This window comes from Sus scrofa, chromosome 9 (genome assembly GCF_000003025.6).
Source record: "Sus scrofa isolate TJ Tabasco breed Duroc chromosome 9, Sscrofa11.1, whole genome shotgun sequence".
In the NCBI taxonomy this organism is placed as follows: domain Eukaryota; kingdom Metazoa; phylum Chordata; class Mammalia; order Artiodactyla; family Suidae; genus Sus; species Sus scrofa.
Window position 1 is genome coordinate 26,145,913 of NC_010451.4, and position 21,409 is coordinate 26,167,321.

The window sequence follows — 21,409 nt, forward strand, 5'->3', positions numbered from 1 at the left end:
TCTATTGGACAGCAAATTGATTCATTTATACGTATATACATTCTTTTCCATTATGATTTATCTCAGGATATTGAGTATAGTTCCCTGTGTCATGTAGTAGGATAGTGGTGTTTATCCATTCTAAATGTGATAGTTTTGCATATGCTGACGCCTAGCTCCCAGTTCATCACTCCCCATGCACCTCCCCCTTGGCCAGCACAAGTCTGTTCTCAATGTCTGTGAGTGTTTCTATTTCATAGATAGGTTCATTTGTGTAATAAACACACTTTTAGTGTGCATTATCTCTTTTAGTAATATCATAGTGATAGTGAAGCAGACGTTTAGTTTGGTAGAACAGTTTTAATTTTATTCTGTTTCAGAGCCACAGATGACTGTGTGCTTTGGCCAGCTTTCTCACAAATGTTGGCTGCTGGGAGTAAGAGAAAAACTAACTCAGAATACTTAAAGTACTAATAGTGAGACAGAAAGTATAACTTTTATATACTTTTAACATATCAAATAAATTAGGAATGGTAATTCATAATATAAAATCAATACATGGAAGTTCCCATTGTGGCTCAGCAATAACGAGCCCAACTCGTATTCATGAGGATGTGGGTTTGATCCCTGGCCTTGATTGGCGGGTTGGGGATCCGGTGTTGCCATGAGCCATAGTGTAGGTCTCAGACCTGGCTTGTGTCCCATGTGGCTGCGGCCGTGGCCAACAGCTATAGCTCTGCTTAGACCCCTAGCCTGGGAACTTCCATATGCCATGAGTGTGGCCCTAAAAAGCAAAAAATAAAAATTAAAAAAAAATAAAAGCAAAACATGCTCATCGTGGTTCTAGAAGTACTGTAAGTTATAAAGGAGTAAAATTCCTTGTCCTGTCATTCATAAGCAACCACGGGTTGCATTTTGGTGTTTTTCTTTGTCTCTTTTTTTCTTTTTTTGGCCACCCTGGGGCGTATGGAGTTCCCCGACCAGGGATCAAATTGAGCCGTCCTCACAACCTAAGCTACAGCTGCAACAACGCTGGATCCTTAACCCTCTGTGCTGGGCTGGGTATCAAACCTGTGTCCCAGCACTCCTAAGGTGCCACTGATCCCATTGTCCCACAGCGGGAACTCCGTCTTTGTCTTTTTTATGTGCATTTTTTTCAACTTAGAAATATACTGTGTTTATGGTTGAATTTCTTGCTTCTTTGTTTAAAATAATGACAAAAGCATTTCCCGTCACATTGGCTCTTTTCTCAAGGGTTTTATTCATAGAATAATAATGACAACCTCAGTTTTCCAGCAAAAAAAAATATATTATGCTGACCAGTAAATGTTTTTAATGAATAATAAAATGAAAATTTTTTTCTTTTTGGTCTAAGGTAAGGCAACTCTACTAAGCAGAATATGAGAGAAATTGTAAGAAGGCAGGAAATTATGCCCTCTAGTGCTTAGAAGTTTATTTGTCGTAATCCAAACCTTCCCCCTCCCTCCTCATTTTAGTCAAGGTCAAGGAGGCTGTGGTTGAGAATCACGCAGTATTCAGTCATGCTGTGGAGGAAGAAGAACGTACATATCAGAGTCCAAATGTGAAGCCAGATACTAAGGTTAGTAAAGTCTTGATGTGTATCCCGCGTTGTTAGGGCCAGCTGGCTTCATAGTGTCTTTTTAGTTTACGGATGTTGTGCAATATTAGAGTCTGTTCTCTGAGGTCTGCTCTTACAGAAGTGGATCAATGATGAAAATAGCCAAATCTGAGCATCAGAAGACCTTCTCGTCTACCTGATGCATGATCTCTGTAGTTCTGAGAAGCAAAAGCATAATTTATAAAATAGTAAGGGTGTGTGTGGGTGTGTGTGGGGGTGTGTGTGTGTGAAGGTGGTGGTGGATAACTGAGGAGGACTTGGTGAGTGAGAGTGGGGGCTCGGGGGGTGTGTGTGTGGAAGGCTAATCAGTTCTGAGCAGTGATGAAATGGTTTTACTCCTGACCTTTATGAAGGTTTCTACACTTGATCTGAGCTCAGAATTAATAACTGCTAATGTTGGCAGTTTGGGTTTTTCCTAGATATTACTTCCTAAATGCCCGATGTTTCCCTTAATTTTTAGACTGACACACAAGAAATTTATCATGAGCCATTATCTTCAATAACTATTTCTACTGGGAGCTTTTTAAGTTATGAAAACACAGATTTGAGCCTTACAGATCCAGGTAAGAACATGAAAATGTTTGTAAATAAATTGAAAGACAAGCACCAGTTGAGTTGTAATATAGTGGTGAGAACAAACGTTGCTTTTAACAGTGTGTGTGCTGAGAAGGAATGTTTTTTCAAATCTCAAAGTAAACTATTCATACAATACTTTATGATAGAATATTGGACAGTATGAAAGAATATTGGACAGCCTGATAGAATATTTGACAGTGTGAAATTCTAAACGTGGTTGAAGGCACAGGCCTGCAGAGCCACAGAGATGAGGCTCTGTGTATCTCCAATAGCGTGATGAGAAGGGTTTGCTGATGTCGGTGGGAATCTACCTGAGCATATTTCTTGGTTGCACTGATTCCTTATCAATGTATATTGCTTTTCCTGTCTACTGAAATGTGTCTCAAAGCCATTAAGTATTTTCATTAAACCCAATTTTCAGAGTCGTTTTCAGAGCATGTGGACTATAGGAAACAAGAATCTCCCACTGATAAAGAAGAGGAAACAAATATGTTAAGTTCTGTAGTTCCTTCAACACAAGTTATTTATCAAAGGCAGGACTCTCAGGACATCCATAAACCTCTTTTACCTGCAGTGGAAACATTTACATCTGGTCAAATACACATTCAGCAGATGATGGACAAATACATAAATGAAGCAAATTTGAAGACTGAAAAAACAGACTTGAGGGGTAAAAATTATTTTTGAACGCTTTTATGTAAACTAAGTGTCTTTGACTTTTTGTTTTTGTCTTGTCTTTTTAGGGCCACACCTGCAGCTTATGGCGCGTCCTGAGCTAGGGGTCTAATCGGAGCTATAGCCACCAGCCTACGCCCCAGCCACAGCAACGCCAGATGCGAGCTGTGTCTGTGACCTACACCACCGCTCACAGCAATGCCGGATCCTTAACCCACTGAGCAAGGCCAGGGATCGAACCTAAAACCTCATGGTTCCTAGTTGAATTCATTCCCACTGTGCCAGGACAGGAACTCCTAAGTGTTTTTAACTTGTAACCTTTCATCCTTTTTAGTTGGAAGCGGTGATTGAGCTCTGTGGTTTGGGTGCAGCATGGGAAATGCTGAGGAGGACATTTAGTGAGAGGGGCTCTGGAAGGAGACAGACTGAGGACCATGTAGGAGAGATTAGCAGATCTTCTTTACTTCTGCAGCATTAGCTGTAGCAGCTGAGGCAGTATTGCCAGAACTGAGCGTAGGAACTCAGAAACCAGACTGGGATTCGAATCCTCGTTCACAGTCGTTTCCTAACCGTGAGGCCACAGGCCACTTACTCTGCCATCGTCTGTGAAGCAGGGTGTTGGAGATGATGCCCATAAAGCATAATGTCTGGCCTGAGAAACACTTACACAGTGAGCCTTTGTTTTGTTTTGTTTTGTTTCATTTTTAAAATCACTGATCCAGAAAATGGGCTAATTGAGAACAACAAAGCAGTAACCATAATGGCATCTTCCTCCTAATTAACCCCATTAAAAAGACTCTGGTGCTAGTAGAAATGGAACCTACCTGCCATTTGTCAAAGGTATTGGTCAACATTCCCCCCACTTTTGGTACATCAGAAATAATGATAGGACTTAATTTGAAAGCATCTGTTGGTAATGAAAAAAAAAATGGAAATAATTTTGTTAAATTAGAGTTACCTTAAAATATCCTTTATAAATATGTTCTTAGTACTGCTTTTCTAGGCTTTATTTTTAAAATAAATATCTTTTTTTCTTACAATTCCAACAGTTGACTTTGACTTTCCAGAATTGGAACACACTTTTCCAAATTTGCATCGTCAGCTGTTTAAACCCTTAGAACCACATCCAGATTTTGATTTTTCATCATCATTCTCTGGAATTTCTCAAGACAGCAAAGATTTTTACCAGGTATAATAAAGTAAATGCTTCTTTTGCAGTGAATTTCTTAAAAAAGTTTATCTTCTGTTGGAACAGAAGAGTGATTCTTAGCCTTGACTGCCAGTTAAAATCATATGTTTGGAAAGCTTTTAAATCCAATGTCCAGATAGTACTTCAGACCAATTAAATCAGAATCTCTAGGAATGGACAGATCAAGTGATTATAATGTGGAACCAAGATTGAAAATAGGTGCATTTGCATTTTGTCTCAACAGCTTTATCTCCAGCTAGGATGACTCTTGAGAACATTTTTAGCTTTAATTTTCAGAGTTTGGTTTTTTGGTTTCTTGTTTTTGTTTTTTTGTTTGTTTGTTTGTTTGTTTTTCTCTTTAATAGAATTCAGCCTTAAACAGTCAGGTAAATATAAGTTTGCAAAATTTAAAAAGTCTCTTCCTACACAATAAAGGAGCTGAGATTCAAACCTGGGTCTTTCTGTTCCCCAGCAGCCCTACATAGTTCCTCTGTAGATGGCATATGGGTCCAAAAGACGATTGGTCATGTTCTGAACTCCTTCTGATTAATTCACAATTTGTTTTCCAATTGAAAAGTCTCTTTCATATTATTAAAAGGAAAGAATTGGGTTTGAATAAGCAAGGTGTTAATGTGATAGTAAAGTGGTAATTGAGGAAGAGTAATAGCAAAGAAACAAGGATTATTGATTCAACATGTATTAATATTTCAGCCTTTCCTTGTTGTTTTCCATCAGAAGTCAGATTCTCCCTGCGAAAGCCTCCGTGCTACTCCATCACCCAAAAGTACAGCTGCTTTTAGAGCACTGAGGAGGACGAGCCTGCATTCTTCTCTTAACAACAGCCCAAATCAGCAACTTGACCCTAACTTGCCTCATGCTGCAGCACAGAGTTTTGCTATGGAGAATATTGAGGGTATGTAGAAGTTAGAAAAAAGTTAAGTAAAACTCTTTTTCTTGGTTGTTTACACTAATTTTCCTTGGAAATTGTGCCTAGCAACTCTTGTTTTGTCTCCACTCCTATCCTCACCACTGTTTATTTAAATAACTGAAGTAATATTCTCAGTAAAATGCTCAGGCTGTATTTTATTTATTATTATTTTTGCTTTTTACAGCCGTACCTGTGGCATATGGAAGTTCCCAGGCTTGGGGTCGAATCAGAGCTGTAGCTGCTGGCCTACACCACAGCCACAGCCACATGGGATCCAAACCGCATCTGCTACCTACACCACAGCTAATGGCAGTGCCAGATCCTTAACCCAGGGATTGAACCTGTATCCTCATGGATACTAGTCAGGTTTGTAACCTGCTGAGCCACAACAGGAACACCTGTATTTTATTTTGATAAAAAGTACTGCTTCATGTTCAACTTACCTACCTCACCCCTTATAGTTACCAGTTTAAGTATCCTACTAAACTTTTTATACAAACTTTACATATATATATATGAGACACATGTATGTTTTAAAATCAATATTCTGTTATGGGGAGGTCCTCGTCATAGCTAATAGCCATATTTTCATTATTAAATATTATAGGAGAAAATACATGGTGTGAGCAGTAGAGTTATTTGAAAATCAGTAACCATCCTTTAGCTTTCTATTCCTGTCTGTGTACATCAGCTGTCATTCCTAAAATTGTAAGAAGTAACCTGACTTTTATTTTTAAGGCCACATCCGTGGCATATGAAGGTTCCCCTAGGGGTCTAATTGGAGCTACAGCTGCTGGCCTACACCACAGCCACAGCAACGCAGGATCCAAGCCATGTTTGCAGCCTACACCACAGCTCACAGCAACACCAGATCCTTAACCCACTGAGTGAGGCCAGGGATCGAAGCTGCTACTTCATGGTTCCTAGTCAGGTTCATTTCCACTGTGCCATAACGGGAATTCGGTGGATGTGTTTTTTGTTTTTTGAGTTTTTTTGCTTTTTAGGGCTGCACTTGCGGCATATATAAGTTCCTAGGCTAGGGGTTGAATCAGAGCTACAGCTGCTGGCCTACGCCACAGCCACAACAACGCCAGATCCGAGCCATGTTTGCAACCCACAGCACAGTTCACGGCTGGATCCTCAACCCACTGAGCAAGGCAGGGATCAAACCCACAACCTCATGAGAAGTAACCTGACCTTATTATTTGCCATTTACTCAGAAACTGAGACTGTACCTGGGTCCAAGTTTTACAAATTTAATTATGATTAACTGATTTCTTATAGGGTCTGGACAATCTTTCCAACAGCTTGTGCCAGAGTGTTCTTCACAGGAAGGGAGCCAACATGCTAATCTACCAAGTATTTTTAGCATTGAAGCAAGAGATTCTTCTCAGGGCATGGAAAATCAGAACTACTCCTCTAAACAGAATGAAATATTACAAAACAAGCAAAAAAGTGTTCATTTCCAGCTCTCTGTAGGGAATTTGCAAAGTTCAGTCTTCAGTTCATCTGGTGATGCTCATGTTTTTCATCATTTGAATCTACAGCATAGCACTCCATGTGGTTCTACCTCTAGTGAGTGCTCAATAAAAGACCAACTAGAAGGCAGAATAGAAAGACTGGGCTTTGAAGAACTATCACAAAGAGAGGCTGATGCAATGTTACGAGGTCAAGGATTCATCAAAGATGATAAAAATGAAACCTGTGGAGTTTTAAACATAGATCCACATGTAGAAGAGACTGATTCTCAATTATGTGTAAGAACAGCAGAGATGGGAACTTCAATTCAAACACCATATGCAGTAACTGTTGAGAATGAAAAATGTCTTAAGAATTCAACTAAAGCCGGAACTCCAGGAACCACAGGAAACCTATCTCAACTGGCACAATCAGAGCTCTTTGTAAGTTCTGGGTCATTCTCATTACAGAGCTCTGTTCCAGTCTGGGTAAGTGAAGTTGCAAGAGCTTCATTAATATTCTTGAGATAGTCATCTCATAATTGGAAATCTCCAGTGAAATGAGAAAGCTAGTTTTTAAGTTGAATTTAGCTTTTCATTTCCCTTCTCCAGCTTTCTTCAAAAATGGTGGCTCAGCCTATGCTTCTGTACTGATTGACTGGCCTAGTTTCAGCTTCACTTGAACATGGCTTTTACCTTTTAGTCCTGTTTCTCTCTCACAGTTAAGAGGGCATGATTTAGATGTTCTACTTGGCAAAGAAAATATGGTCTAGCCACTGTGGCTCCACTTGGCTAAGCCCCAGAGTTCAGTTCTGTATAGCCCCCAGTCAACCTGCATTTCTGTTACCTGCCTAGACATCTTGTCTTCTCCAGTATTCCTAAAAGTGGCTTTGGGTGTCAGGGACCACCGTGGCCTTTTTACTGTTACCCTTCCTCTGTAATGTACATTCTGAATGTTTTAAGGCTATCATTTTCAAATATGAGTTTCTTATCTTTGTAGGGTACACCCCCAGCATATGGAAGGTTCCCAGGCAAGGGATTGAATTGGAACTGTAGCTGCCGGCCTACACCACAGCCTCAGCAAAGTAGGATCCGAGCTGTGTCTGCGACCTGCATACACCAAGCTCATAGCCAAACCCTTAACCACTTAGCAAAGCCAGGGATTGAACTGCATCCTCACAGATACCTGGTGTCCTTTTTAAATTTTACTGCACAGGAGACAGAATCTGGCTTTGGTATAATGGAAGAACCAGAACTCACAATGATAAGCACCAGTGACATCAGCACTGCAGAAATGGGTTTTGCAGACTTAACCCTAGAAGAGAAAGAAAATGAGGCAAAGAACTGTTTTCAGGTAAGTTTCATAGCTCTCATTAATATACCTCATGTATACAGCAACTCATAGCTGAGAATTAGGGAATGGAAAAAGATAGTTTTAGCCCCTTGATCTTTTAAGACTTGAGAGGTAGCAGAGGTAAGCACATCACTTTTGCCTGGATCACCATTCTAGCTTTAGAAGGTAAGTCACTGAAGAGAATCCTGCTGGGAATTTAACTCTAGTTACTAACAAGAATAGTTAGGAGACAAAGGTCACCAAAAACTTTGGCTAGCTAGGCAGGGGAAGGATTAGTAATTGAATGAACCCACTTATCTGACCAGCACTACTAGAGAAGTGGATTCATTAAACGTGGTATGAGAATAGACATCTTTCTGTCCACCAAAAGGGACTAGGGTTTGGAGTAGGATATGGAACTTTGTTGCAGTGAGGTTGAGTGGTAAAGTCTTCTTTCTTGTAATTAGGTGAGTGAATTTCTGCCTCTTCCATCAGAAAGAGAAAATTCAGATCACCCAGCTGCATCAGAACATTCTGTGAAGAAACTAACCACATCCACAGGTATGTATACTTTGATCATCTAAAATGGTGAGCCCCGTGGAGTTCCTGCTACAGCTCTGAAGTGAAAAGCATTTTTTTTTTTTCCAACAGAAACCCTCTCAAAGTTTACAGCTACACCAGGGAGCTTACAAGACGCATTTATAAAAAGAAAAAAATCCTTTATTGAGAGATCGTCACAGAGACAGAAAGAAATAAAGAACAAAATTCGTGTCTCTGTAAATTCTCAAACTAAAATAGTCAAGGAGAAACCTACAGGTATGCTCCCCAACATCAGTTGTCAAAGGGAATCTGGCATTGTGTGTTTATTAAATGACTTGTTCTCTGCTTAGGTTCATTTGTGAGTCACCTAAAGGGTGTGACTAAGGTCAGAATGTCTTTTCCTGAAGACAGAAAGACTGCACAAACCCATATGCACCAAAGAGCTCTAAGGTATCTATGTAAAAGTGAATATATGAATTTACATAGTTTTAGTTGTCGAAAACATAAATTCATATAAGTTTCTTATAGATTATACCATCAGTTACCTGAAGTGAAACATCAAAAGGAAGAGAAAGCAAAGCAAGATGCGTATGCCCAAAACAGAGCAAGGGCAAAAGAATTTCATAAGGTGAGCAGATCCCACCCCCCAAAATTTAAATTTTTCATGTCTAAGACACACCATACCTACAACTGATAAATTTATTATTTCCTTCCACAGAAAACACTAGAGAAACTTCGAGCCAAAAATACATGCTGACTGTACAAAGTGTAAAGGTTTTTTTTTATGTGTAGCACAGACAAAATTATTTAAGTCAATAAACTTTTAAGGATTCTTTCCACTGCTTTCTCCAATGTTTGGGGTCCTTTCAATGTTTCAGTCATTATCTTCAAGGGAGCCCTAAAGAAAAGATTAGACATTAGTTAAACTCCCACATTGCCAATGAGTAGCTAATTCTGTATCTCCATCAGGAAAACATAGCACTATCAAGTGACTATTACATCCTATGGAGAATTCAATCTTTGGTCACAGCGTTAAGAGCTCCTGGATTTGGTCCCATCAGCCCTCCTTGAAATGACCTATAAAATTCTCTAGTTGTGTACATACCCTTTAAAAAGAATTTTTGCTCGGTGCATACATGAACCATTCGTCATATCAGTCCTGTATAACAGAAATATATTAGTAAGGTTTCATTTTCAGGGATGCTCTTCTAAAGCCACTCCCTGGGGAACCTGTAATGTCCATAACAGCCCCAAGCCATGTATGGGTATTATAAAAATCTAATTAGAAAAATCACATGGCTCATGTTATATGTTATATATTGGAACAGAATTGACCTAAACAATAAACATACAAGTAGTGCTAATAAAATGTTCCCAGTAGGCTGAATGCTAAACAAAGTAGCAGAAATAAGACCTAGCGGGAAATTTTTTTATGGTCATGTCCACAGCTAATGAGAAACTGCATTCTAAGAGCCTTGGTAATGACCATATACCCTGACAAATAAAATGGGAGTGGAAAAATAAAATTACTTGCCACAGTTGTTTAGTTCAGCTTTGCAAGTATCAATGAAATAATGGACTCACTTCAAAATTCCCCCACCTATGGAAAGTAAGATTTTAATGGTTACAAGGTACTACATTTTTCCAACTAGTTGAGACTGAGTTCCAAGTATCTCAGAAATGCATTTAACTCCCAAGTAGTATGTGTTAACATGACACAGTTTAAAATTGCAAATGGTTGTAATAAGCATCTTTTTTTTTTTTAATTGTCTTTTTGCCATTTCTTGGGCCACTCCTGCAGTATATGGAGGTTCCCAGGCTAGATAGAGGTCGAATCGGAGCTATAGCCGCTGGCCTATGCCAGAGCCACAGCGGCGCAGGATCTGAGCCACGTCTGCAACCTACACCACAGCTCACGGCAACGCTGGATTGTTAACCCACTAAGCAAGGGCAGGGACCGAACACACAACCTCATGGTTCCCAGTCAGATTCATTAACCACTGCGCCACCACGGGAACGCCCCATAATAAGCATCTTTTACTTCAGGTAACTTTTTTTTAAAACTTAGGGTCTTAACCTGTTTTAAAATAAAGCTTAATATGGAGTTCCCGTTGTGGTGCAGCGGAAACGAATCCAACGAGGAACCATGAGGTTGCGGGTTCAATCCCTGGCCTTGCTCAGTGGGTTAAGGTTCTGGCATTGCTGTGAGCTATAATGTAGGTTGAAGACGTGGCCCAGATCGTGTGTTGCTGTGGCTATGGTGTAGGCCAGCAGCTGTGGCTCCAATTTGACCCATAGCCTGCTAACCTCCATATGCTGCGGGTGCGGCCCTAAAAAGAAAATAAAAATAATTTTAAAAAAGGATTGATGTTCAGAAAGGCTATTTTCATTCAGCCCATTCAGAGCAGTTGAACATGTTGCCCATCATCATAACATCACACATCAGTGGTAAACAGAAGAGCACAAAATGGCCCTTTTAACATCTAGCCCCGCCCCCCTTCATTATTTTAACATAAAAGACTCTTACCTATAACTTTTGGGATACAATTTACTCAACCAGCTCACTTTAGGTAGGGTCCTAAAAGTTAAATATAGAACACTGCTATTTTGGCAAATGGTCTGAAATATATTACTCCATCATTCCTAATGTTGAAAGGTCTTGTTATACCTAATTTTTACTTGTGAGTCTAGCAAAAAAGTAAAAATAAAAAAATGTCACAGGTGTCATTGTCACCACTGTAATAAGATTACTGTGATGGAAGCAAAACCTGTATTCTCAATGTAGCCACATTAATGATTTTTGGACACCACAGACAACAGTGCCCACTTTCATCTAGAATGAGGCTTTACAGAAATTTCTTTCAAAATTACAGATACACTGTAAAAGGCTTCTTCTGCACCTGTACTGAAGTTCTACTGTTTTGCTATGCTTTCAATCAATAAAGAAAAGACTTACTAGAAGCAACAGAAATAGAAAGCCTTACATGTTTAGGGTCAGAAGAGATGTATCTGCCTGGTTGTGAATTTTAGACACCCTGGAAAAAAAGAAAATTATTAGTTCCTACCAAAGATTGGGTTAAACAATATGAGAAACTAGGAATACTGTATCAGTAGAAATACCAGGTCTTAACTTGCACAAAGCCAAGAAAACCAACGATGCCAGATACTGAATTTATATTGCACTGTTCTTTGAACACCCAGCAGAAACAAACTGCTGAATGCAGATACCATGCAGTGCAATTATGACTGAACTGGAAAAATCCCTCCAGTTCAAGTTTGCATTGGTACTGCCTGAGAAACTTACTTCTACAAATCTCTAAAAATTTAAGTTTTTTTTAAAAAAATGATTTTTATTTTTTCCATTATAGCTGGTTTACAATGTTCTGTCAATTTCCTACTGTACAATAAGGTGACCCAGTCACACATAATTTGCTTAGACAGCAAAATAATCTGGCCTTTATTCCTGTCATTCCAATAAGAAAATACATTAACTCAATTTTTTTTCTTTTTAGGGCTGCACCCACAGCATATTTAAGTTCCCAGGCTAGGGTTAGAATCGGAGCTGTAGTTGCCAGCCTACACCATGGCCATAGCCACATGGGAAGTGAGCAGAGTCCGCGACCTATTTCACAACCAGACCCCCAACCCACTTAAGAGATGCCAGGGATCTATCACGGATAGATCCTCATGAATACTCATCAGGCTTCTTTTTCGCTTCTTTTTTGCTGTAGGAATTCCTACATTAACTCAATTTTAAACTTATAAACCTAGTCGTTATCTTGACCTTCTCTATATCATACAAACTGTTAAATCACAGAAGCAATGCAGGGGAATCAGAAACAAAGATGGTGGTTGCTCAAATTGCTTACTCCTTTAACATACCTACATATACATTATGTTAGTTTAATAAAGGCATTTTCATTCGGTAGCCCTCAACATGCAATCTCTTCCTTTTCCCCCAGTTAGGTGAAGTACAATTATTTTTGGCCAAAATCTTGGTAATTGTCTTATACCTAAATAACTAGTAATCTCAACAAGATGCTATACTCAAAATTTACAATCTTTTCAGAACTTCTGAATCCTTAATAAATTTGAACAGAAATTAAATATTCCACTTACTTCTAAACATGCATTAAGTTCAAATCACATTCACTCCTGCAGATAAAATACCAAATAAAATTATGGAGAACTTAATGTGATTAAAAACTAAAACCTAATATAAGCTCAATATCTATTTTTTAGCTATGCTCAGCTCTGTCAGAATAAGTTTTTTAGTTCATTTCTGTTATCATTCAGCAGTTGAACAGTTAGATTCATCATTTGAACTGGAAAGCTACCAAGATTACACACCGTTACCAATTAAGACTTACCTAAACTATCACACCCTACAACAGTACAGATCCTTGGGATATGCCAATACCTAAGATAAAAAAGGTTTCCCTGTTAGGTTTTTCATAGTTTATTTAGCAGCTGTCTTGTAGTTCTTCCCCACAGATCTAACATGTAGTTCTATGAGTAAAGGAAACCACAGAGTTGCTCTATGAGGCGTTTCCAACGATGTAGGTTTATAGAAAAAGCCCCATCGGGATAGACCTCAACCACTGCTTATAAGTCCACAGGAAAGAGATCATTTGAAAAGAGCTGTGATCTGCTTCAGTCTCTTGTATGAGTTCAATATTGTAGAACATTCTGGAAGATGTTCAAGAAATTTAAAGAAACCTTGCCATGAACTATTTACAAGGTAAGAGATTTTTAACAACCTTAGCAATGATGGAATGCAACACCATATCTGAACCTTCTCTGCAACCTAGACCAAAGCTCACAGTAACACTGGATCCTTATCCAATGAGTTGGGCCAGGGATCAAACCCACATTCTCAGATACTAGCTGGGTTTGCTAATGCTGAGCCACAACGCAACTTTCCAAATCTTGATTTTTATGAATACTGCAATGTGTTTTGCCTATGCACTTATTTTAATGTAATTTTTGCCTTAATTTTAAGAATACATGAGACATTTTTATTAGTTTTTTGATATGATATAGGCTATAAAAATACATAAGATAATTAACATGGCTGACCATTAAGGAATCATTGATTTAGGAAATCTTATCTCCTGTGCAGTCATGCATACATACACACTATATAGTACAGGGTAATGAGAGGTTTAAAAATGCTGTATATGCTTCAAGTGGGAATATCCAAGATTCTAACAGTCTAATTTATGTTCTGGGACCCTTTCCTGCAGGCAGTGTGAAGCTGGCACAGTATCACCATAAAGCATCTTGAGACATCATAAGCAGAAATTTATAACTGGCAAAAACACTTTTCATTAATGAGACCTGTGGACATTTTAAATTATCTGACAGTATACCACATTTAGACAAATCTGACCCACTCACCTGAAGCACAAGACATACCCATAGTCCATTCACTTGTGTTCAAGATAAAAGCCTAAAAACAAGAAGCCATCTTTGTTTCATGTCAACAAGAGCAACATCAAAACTATAGTGCTAACCTAACAATGTTGCTAATTTCTCTTCTATCTTAAGCTTTAATATTTTCAATTCTGTAGCCGTAGAAGGCAAGCCTTTATGTTTATCAATACCCTCTGCACCCCTCCCCTCTCCCTGCAACCACTTAAATCTGCTCTAGCCTTCATGTTCCTTCTTATCTGTATCAAAACTCATACTGAACAATGAGTTCTGGGTTGCAAAAGAGGATTTATTTTTTGCACTTGTATCTAAGTCTTTGTCCACAAATGAAACAAAAACAAACACAAGTGCTATCAAAAATGCAGAACAGGAGTTCCCGTCGTGGCGCAGTGGTTGGCGAATCCGACTAGGAACCATGAGGTTGCAGGATCGGTCCCTGGGCTTGCTCAGTGGGTTAACGACCCGACGTTGCCGTGAGCTGTGGTGTAGGTCATAGACACGGCTCGGATCCTGCGTTGCTGTGGCTCTGGCGTAGGCTGGCAGCTACAGCTCCGATTAGACCCCTAGCCTGGGAACCTCCATATGCCGCAGGAGCGGCCCAAAGAAATAGCAAAAAGACCAAAAAAAAAAAGCAGAACAGAGAGCAGCATAATCTTCAACATACTGTATAATGAAAATGGCAGCTGAAGTATTAAAGTTAGGAAAGGAATCTTACTAAGTTATTACAGTACTATGCATCACACTAAATTTGAACAAAACAAAAACAAGGCTTTCAGGTACCCTGAGGGTGGCTGGTTGTCAATCAGTAATTATTGCAAACAAGATATTCTTTTCAGGGTTATTAATGTTATTTCCTTGATTCAATACTCAAATGACGCCTTTAAGTTCACTTACCCAAAAATAAATCACCATAGGCCAAAACAGGACTTTATTATTTATTATTAAGCAAGTGATTATTTCCTACAAATATATTCTCACTGTAGTTTCCTAAAAGTTACTACTTCAGGAGTGGCACAACTTTGTTCAAAGTTTTTATTTTCTTACAAGGTTCTTTATCATTAGGCTGGCAATATACATTCTCATTTTTCATTTTTACTTCCTATAAAAAGTTGCCTTTTCTTGATTCTGTTTACCTTGTCAGGAATTCACATTCCTATTTCCTTTTCAAGGCATTCTGTCCTCTGTCCACTGTTTTGTTTTTTGGATTTTGATGCTTTCTTTTTAGGCAAAGCAGCTTCTTCGGTATACTCCTCTTGTTTCAAATACACATTCTTCTTCTTTGGTAATTCAGAACTTATTATGAAATAATTATTCTCCTGCATAAAACATCAAGCAATAATTCAATCTTTACTTCGGTTTTTAAATTATACATAAAAACCGAATGCCAGAATACTTAAAATAACCTGGAGACTACATCTGGATATTAAAAATCCAAATTAACTCCTGCTGATTTGATTTACTAGTAGCAATACCACATATTAAAACTCACAATAGGTTTGAAAAATCCTTATTCTGTTATCCATAAAACCCTTGTTTTTATTTATTTCCTGCACCAAAAGCATTGAGCCTTTCAAAAGCTAGACAGTAACGCTCCAAGATAAAATTCTCCTTTATCAACTGCCGTTCTCCCAAAAGGACATGAGGTAATGTCACTTACCACTAATTTAATATCACATTCATCATGTTCAAGATTTGTTGCATTTTCCTCCTCTGCTCTGTAATATTAAAAACATAATCACTCAGATGACAAAATCTTCTATAACCCAAGTATGCTGTCGTGATATACAACTGAAATGTCATTATCAGTCAAGAAGAAAATCACGTCTAACACGCCCAAATGGAATACAAAGCTCACAGCGACTGTGATGACCCAAATGGCATGTTTTATCTGTGCTCACATCACTATTATATCAAAAATTTATATGATAGCACAATATGGACAAATTAACATTAAAATTTAAAGACATTTAACTTTACAACCTATGTTCCAAATTATTCCCATGATTGCACTTACGTTAACTCTTCAATAGGAGAGATAGATCCATCATCATCCAAGTATTTGTACCTACGACTATCAAGGTCTTCTCTTTCTAAATCTTCACCAACATTCATTTGTTTCAAGGATTCTTTGAGGTGGTATTCATACTTCAATTTTTCAAGGTAGTTAAAAAATCCTCTTGCCACTGCTTGCTACGTACCAAAAACACCATTATTTTATAAGTCAGACTTAAAATATTAAGATTCTTCCACAACTCAGCGCCAAGATGACAAGGATCCTCTTACCAAGAACTATGCAGTCACTTTAACTACTGTGCCACACACAGACCACATTATCAAATGCTGAATGTAAAAGCAAACTGTTCTACCAAGCAAGTTATCAAAGTTGGTACCAAGAGAAGTGCAAAACTTTTATTGTTTGGGCCTTATAAATATATTTTTAAATAGAGAGAAATGTTTAATCACCTTAAAACACAAAAGGTTAATGAGCATCAGTCTTTTCAGCTATCAGATGCCAGAACAGAGGCCTACAAATTTTGCAATCTTCCACACCCAACTTTTTTTGGGCTGCACCAGTGGCATATGGAAGTTCCTGGGCCAGGGACCAAATCCCACCCCCACCTGCCACAGAGAAGCGCTCAATCACCAATCCACTATGCTACAGTGGGAACTCCAAATTATGCAGTCACTTAACTTAAATATCGAAAGCCTACTGCTAAGTATTGGAGCATCTGTCAGGTAATTCTGTTAGAAATTGAGTGTCTTGGGGTTCCCAGCATGGCTTATGGTAATGAACTCGACTAGTATCCATGAGGATGTGTATTTGATACCTGGCCTCACTCAGTGAGTTAAGGATCTGACCGGCTGTGGTGTAGGTCAGACACGTTTCTGATCCTGCGTTGCTGTGACTGTGGCTAGGCCAACTGCAGCCCCAATTCAACCCCTAGCCTGGCAACTTTCATGTGCCACATGTAGCCCTAAAAAGCCTAAAATAAAATAAAATAAAAAATTGATTAAGTCTGTAAGAAAAAGAAACCTACTAAAGCCACTGAAAGGCACGTTACTGTAAAACAACTGGGCATCATTTAGAGTTCCTCTTATGGCTCAGCGGTAACAAAACAGACCAGTATACTTGAAGACACAACACAGGTTCTATCTCTAGCCTTGCTCAGTGAATTATGGATCTGGCATTGCCGTGAGCTGTCCAGACATGGTACAGATCCCACATTGCTGTGGCTGTGGGGTAGGTCAGCAGCTGCAGCTCCAATTCAACCCCTAGCCTGGGAAATTCCATGTGCTACAGGTGTGGCCCTAAAAAGAAAAAAAAGGTAGGGTATCATTTGAGTTTTAGGGATAGGATGGATGATGTGTTTCAAGACCTGGTAAAAATCAAGGTATTAAAACAGCCTTGGAGTTCCTGTCGTGACTCAGAGGAAACAAATGTGAGTAGCATCCATGAGGAAGCATTCAATCCCTGGCCTAGCTCAGCAGATTAAGGATCAGGCATTGCCATGAGCTGTGGTGTAGGCTGCAGATGCAGCTTGGATCTGGCATTGCTGTGGCTGGGGCGTAGGCCAGTGGCTACAGCTCAATTCAACCCCTAGCCTGGATACCTCCATATGCCAGGGTGTGGCCCTAAAAAGACAAAAAGACAAAAACAAAACAAACAAAAAAATCCAAAAAAACAGCCTTGAAGCACTTCACATTCAGTATATTCAACTAACATACCAGTGAAGGTTCCACCCAGAAGCATAAGTGAACTTAATTGGCAGTACAGCCAAATATAGAAAAGTATCATCAAAGTTACAGATTCTATGTCCCAGGTTTATCCAAACAACTCATTTCAGACATTTTAAACTATGTTATCAGCATATATGAAATGACAACTCACCTCAAAGGTTAAAATTTTTCTCCAAGGTAATGGTTTTCTTCCATTTTCTGCTTCTAAAAATGGGAAACCAGGCCCTTTGTCTTTAAATTTTATCTTATTTATTTGTGAGACTCTAGTGTTTTTCCTTCCTTTTGGTCTTCCCCTTGATCTTCCAGTTGGCTTGTATTTCTTCTTCTTCTTCTTCTTCTTACGTTTCTTTCTTTTGAATCTTTCAAAAATAGCTTTTAAAGTCAATGGTCTTGGTTCTATAGATGAGTCACTAGATGAATCTTCTGTATCAATACTTACAGGTGAGTAAATATATTTTCTAATAGGGTTTCTTTGCCTCTGTTTAGGTGGATTAGGTGGATTAGGAACACACTGAGTTTTAAATAAGCTGCTTCCAGAGGAAGAGCTGTCACTAGGGGAAAAAAAAAAAAGGAAAAGTTTTTTTGGGGTTGTACCTGCAGCATGCACAAAAGTTCCAGTGCCAAGGACCAGATCTTTACCTGCTAAGATAAGGGAACACCGGGGAACTCCCCCCCTCAAAAGGGCGGGGGGGAATTGCACTCATATATTACCAATGCTTATTATGAGTATTTTTACAAATCAAAGCAGGAAAACATACTCCAGATGAAAAAATGGTCTCAGTAGCAGCCAACCACTTAATTCTGACCACTCTACCTCAAATGGCCCATGCCATGTGGCATAATGCCAAGCACTTACCAAAAAATGATCTTCTAAGTTCCAAAGGCAGCCTTGTTGACTGCTAGAGCCTCCACTAAATAAGACAAAGTCTCCTCTAAGTAAAAAGAGTAGCCCTAGTAGATACCTGATGTGAATATACTAGAAATGCTGATTTGATTTCCCAGTGAGATCAATGGATTAGGTAACTGGTTATCTCCATCATACATAAACCAGCATCCTTAATAATGTGAAATATCAGAATATCCATTCTCTTGTTACACAACAGAATGATTTAGTCAGGAAAATACCAATTTGGCCCAGAGAATACACTCCTGATTTGATTCCCTGGGTTACAAACACGTCCCACTATTCCAAAGTAGTTAAAGCGAAAGTCTGTGGAAACTGGGTTTTCCTTTTTTTCCAATTCTTAAAAATTACCTTACAAACTATTCATTATCTACAATGATGCATGCTATCACAGCAATTCCAATACAGTAAACATTATCACCTAGTCTGTTCCCAGGAAAACCTGGTGGTAGTTAACTGAGAAATAAAAACACTGCCTGCTCTATCAGTAAGCAAAGGATGTCAGTCATCAGTGATTTCAGCCACCTCCGATGGTGAGCTGGTGAGCCCTGAGCGAACACAGGCAAGAAACACCTGCCAGCCAGCAGCCACACCATATAGTGAGCCCTGAGGAAACTCAGGATGGAAAAACAGGGGATACTGGCTAGAGACAGCTGAGGTGCACATCAAAGACGTTATTTCAGTGAACCCAGACCTTGGCATCTTCTCATACAAAGACATGTGCTGAATTCCTTAACTTGAGGTTATCTGCCCTTCGTTACAGGACCCTCCCCTTGTCACCCTGCAAGAGTTCTCTCTGGGTTACTTGAGATGCTGCCTCCTAGACTTAAATCCTCATTTTGCCCCAAATAAAACTTAACTCACAGTTGTGCATATTTTTTATGTAGACATTTTTTTAGAAAAACACTTACCTTTGATTCTCAATTTCCAAAGCTGAATCAGAAACTGTTGTACAATTGTGAGAATCCATCTTGATATATAGTCTTCAAGCTCCTCTCAAAATTGTCACTTGTCCTTTGCTTTAAACAGACTTCTGACCATATGAAATCTGGTAGATGTGATGTAGTTTCCCTGAACAAATAAATGCCAACAAAACAGCTAGGATCAGAGTAATGCAGATATTGATGTAGTCAATTACGAAAATTAAGACAAAAATGAATGTAAGGCCTTTAATATTCTCATATACAACTGTCTAATTCTAACATCTAAAGATTTTATTCATGGGTTCTTTCAGTTGTGCCTACTTAATCCATCCTATAGAACAAGATTCCAGATTTCCTACAGGAGTGTCAAACTTCTTTTCCCTAACAGTAAAAATGTAATTTTTACCCTTAGCCATACAGTCATGTAGTTACAAATAGTAATGTTCAATTAATGGCCAAAAAGCCATTTGCCAACAGTGGTGGGAACCAAGAAATCTCTTGCATAACAAAGATTAAGTCCCACAAAGGCAGCCTTTGGCCTCAGTATACCCAGAAAAATTATTTGGACTTACCTAAACCTAACCTTCAGGTCTGCAATTTTCATTTATGGCCTCTTTCCCTCACTAGATTTTAAGTTACTGTGAAACCCCTTCCTTGATAAATTACTTCTTTGCTACTATGGGTGTTAACCCAAAGTTCTGAATTCTCACTTTTCAATGTACAGACTACAATAAATGGTGCCCTTTGTCTCCTTTAAAAAAAAATCTCCTTGGAAGATTTTACAGTAGTTTGGGAAAAGTATTAAAGATGTCTTATTTTGTTCTGTTTCATTTCCTTATGAGGATGTCATCATTCTTCATTTTTTTGTGGTGTTCTTAGTCTAACATTCTTAGTAATGACACATGAGTAATGATGAAAGAAATCCTTCAGCAGCAGTATTTGAAATCTAAGAAATCAATAAGATCACCTAGATCTTAAATTCACAATGTCTCATGGACTCGTGTGATAATTTCATAGTGTTTTATTGCAGTTTTCAAAACTGCGTTAACCTAAGAAATAAATCATGAAAACAGCCTAAAAAAGAAATTCAACAAAAACTGGATCCAATGGCAATGATGGAATACCTGACATTAAGTTTAAAATAATTACAGAGCACACTATCAAAATTAAGTAAGCTTAACTCAAAAATGTTTTTCAAGAGTTTCTATTGTGGCTCAGTGGGTTAAGGACGGGACGCTGTCTCCGTGAGGATGCGGGTTCAATCCCTGGCCTCACTCAACGATCCCGCGTTGCTGCAAGCTGCTTGGGTCACAGATCCAAATCGGATTCTGCATGGCTGTAGTGTAGGCCGGCAGCTGTAGCTCCGGTTCAACCTCTAGCCTGGGAACTTCCATATGCTGCGGGTGTGGGGATAAAAATAAGAAAAAAAAACTTTCGGGAACTAGAAAGCATTCCTATCGCTTCCTGTTCCGGGATTCTGCAACAAGGGGCCACGGAGCCAGGCAGTGCTCTTTAGCAGCTTTAACAAAATCCCTTCAACTCTTACTTAGTGCGACCTTGGGGCGAATGTCTCCAGAAGTGCCTAACCTCGTGCAAGGAAAATGGCGTCGGTAACGGTTACCTCGCACTTAACCACCACTAATTGAGAAAACGTGCACTCGCTTCAATACACTTGCACTTCAACACCCACAACTCCGATAACGGCCCACGCGCTTAGCCTGTACCTGTGAGTCCTGCCGCCCAGAGCAGAGCCCACAATCACCGCGAGCCCTCCGCTCCCGCTGAGCCGCGCAGGCGTCCCGGGAAAAGTGAAAAGCGCCAGGCCCTCCCCCTCCTTCGCCCACAAGGCCCCGGCGCCCAAGTCCTCTTTCCTATCCGTCCAGACCGCGGACGGCTTATACCAACCTGTGCCCGCTCTGCGCACGGGTCTCCGTTGGCGTCCTCGGTTGCAGCCCCGGCCTCAGAAACCCGCGTTGGGCGCGCAGGCCCAGAAAACACCCAACCTCCACAAACGCGCGGAAGAAAAGGCTGGGCTAGTCCCGCGTCCCAGCTAATAGTGGCCCCGAAGTCTCGCGATAACAATTTGACTGCAGGA

The 21,409-nt window shown here is 39.4% G+C and overlaps 2 protein-coding genes across 36 annotated transcripts in view; one reads left to right on the forward strand and one right to left on the reverse strand.

The window, feature by feature from the left end:
• The window catches only part of CEP295 (centrosomal protein 295), a 51,801-nt gene extending 42,646 nt beyond the window's left edge, over positions 1-9,155 (forward strand). Inside the window, 12 exon segments of the mRNA XM_021062639.1 lie at positions 1,476-1,579; positions 2,079-2,181; positions 2,616-2,864; positions 3,916-4,058; positions 4,794-4,971; positions 6,271-6,932; positions 7,660-7,797; positions 8,244-8,337; positions 8,428-8,592; positions 8,667-8,766; positions 8,845-8,944; positions 9,035-9,155. Of these exon segments, the coding sequence (XP_020918298.1) occupies positions 1,476-1,579; positions 2,079-2,181; positions 2,616-2,864; positions 3,916-4,058; positions 4,794-4,971; positions 6,271-6,932; positions 7,660-7,797; positions 8,244-8,337; positions 8,428-8,592; positions 8,667-8,766; positions 8,845-8,944; positions 9,035-9,073 (2,075 nt within the window). The 3' untranslated portion in view covers positions 9,074-9,155.
• TAF1D (TATA-box binding protein associated factor, RNA polymerase I subunit D) lies at positions 8,998-21,370 on the reverse strand. Of its 35 annotated transcripts, XM_021062652.1 has the most exons (14): positions 21,220-21,370; positions 19,303-19,462; positions 17,639-18,038; positions 15,764-15,939; positions 15,407-15,464; positions 14,883-15,065; positions 13,717-13,768; positions 12,687-12,736; positions 12,436-12,471; positions 11,301-11,351; positions 10,844-10,894; positions 9,847-9,916; positions 9,422-9,475; positions 8,998-9,214 (listed from the first exon to the last, which is right to left on the reverse strand). In XM_021062652.1, the coding sequence occupies exons 2-6, from the start codon at positions 19,359-19,361 to the stop codon at positions 14,895-14,897; spliced, it is 864 nt and encodes a 287-aa protein (XP_020918311.1). In that variant the 5' UTR covers positions 19,362-19,462; positions 21,220-21,370; the 3' UTR covers positions 8,998-9,214; positions 9,422-9,475; positions 9,847-9,916; positions 10,844-10,894; positions 11,301-11,351; positions 12,436-12,471; positions 12,687-12,736; positions 13,717-13,768; positions 14,883-14,894. The 35 variants fall into 35 exon arrangements, with proteins under 35 accessions (XP_020918311.1, XP_020918325.1, XP_020918326.1 ...); XM_021062666.1 differs by lacking the exon at positions 12,436-12,471 and having other exon boundaries at positions 9,851-9,916; XM_021062667.1 differs by lacking the exon at positions 9,847-9,916.

What these genes read in the sequence shown, in the direction of transcription:
- TAF1D (XM_021062674.1), bottom strand. Translation starts at nt 19,361, where the DNA reads ATGGATTCTCACAATTGTACAACAGTTTCTGATTCAGCTTTGGAAATT. An exon ending in TCTCCTATTGAAGAGTTAAC is followed by an intron (nt 15,465 to 15,763) that starts GTAAGTGCAATC and finishes TTAATATTACAG; the next exon opens with AGCAGAGGAGGAAAATGCAA. An exon ending in AATGTGATATTAAATTAGTG is followed by an intron (nt 15,066 to 15,406) that starts GTAAGTGACATT and finishes TGTTTTATGCAG; the next exon opens with GAGAATAATTATTTCATAAT.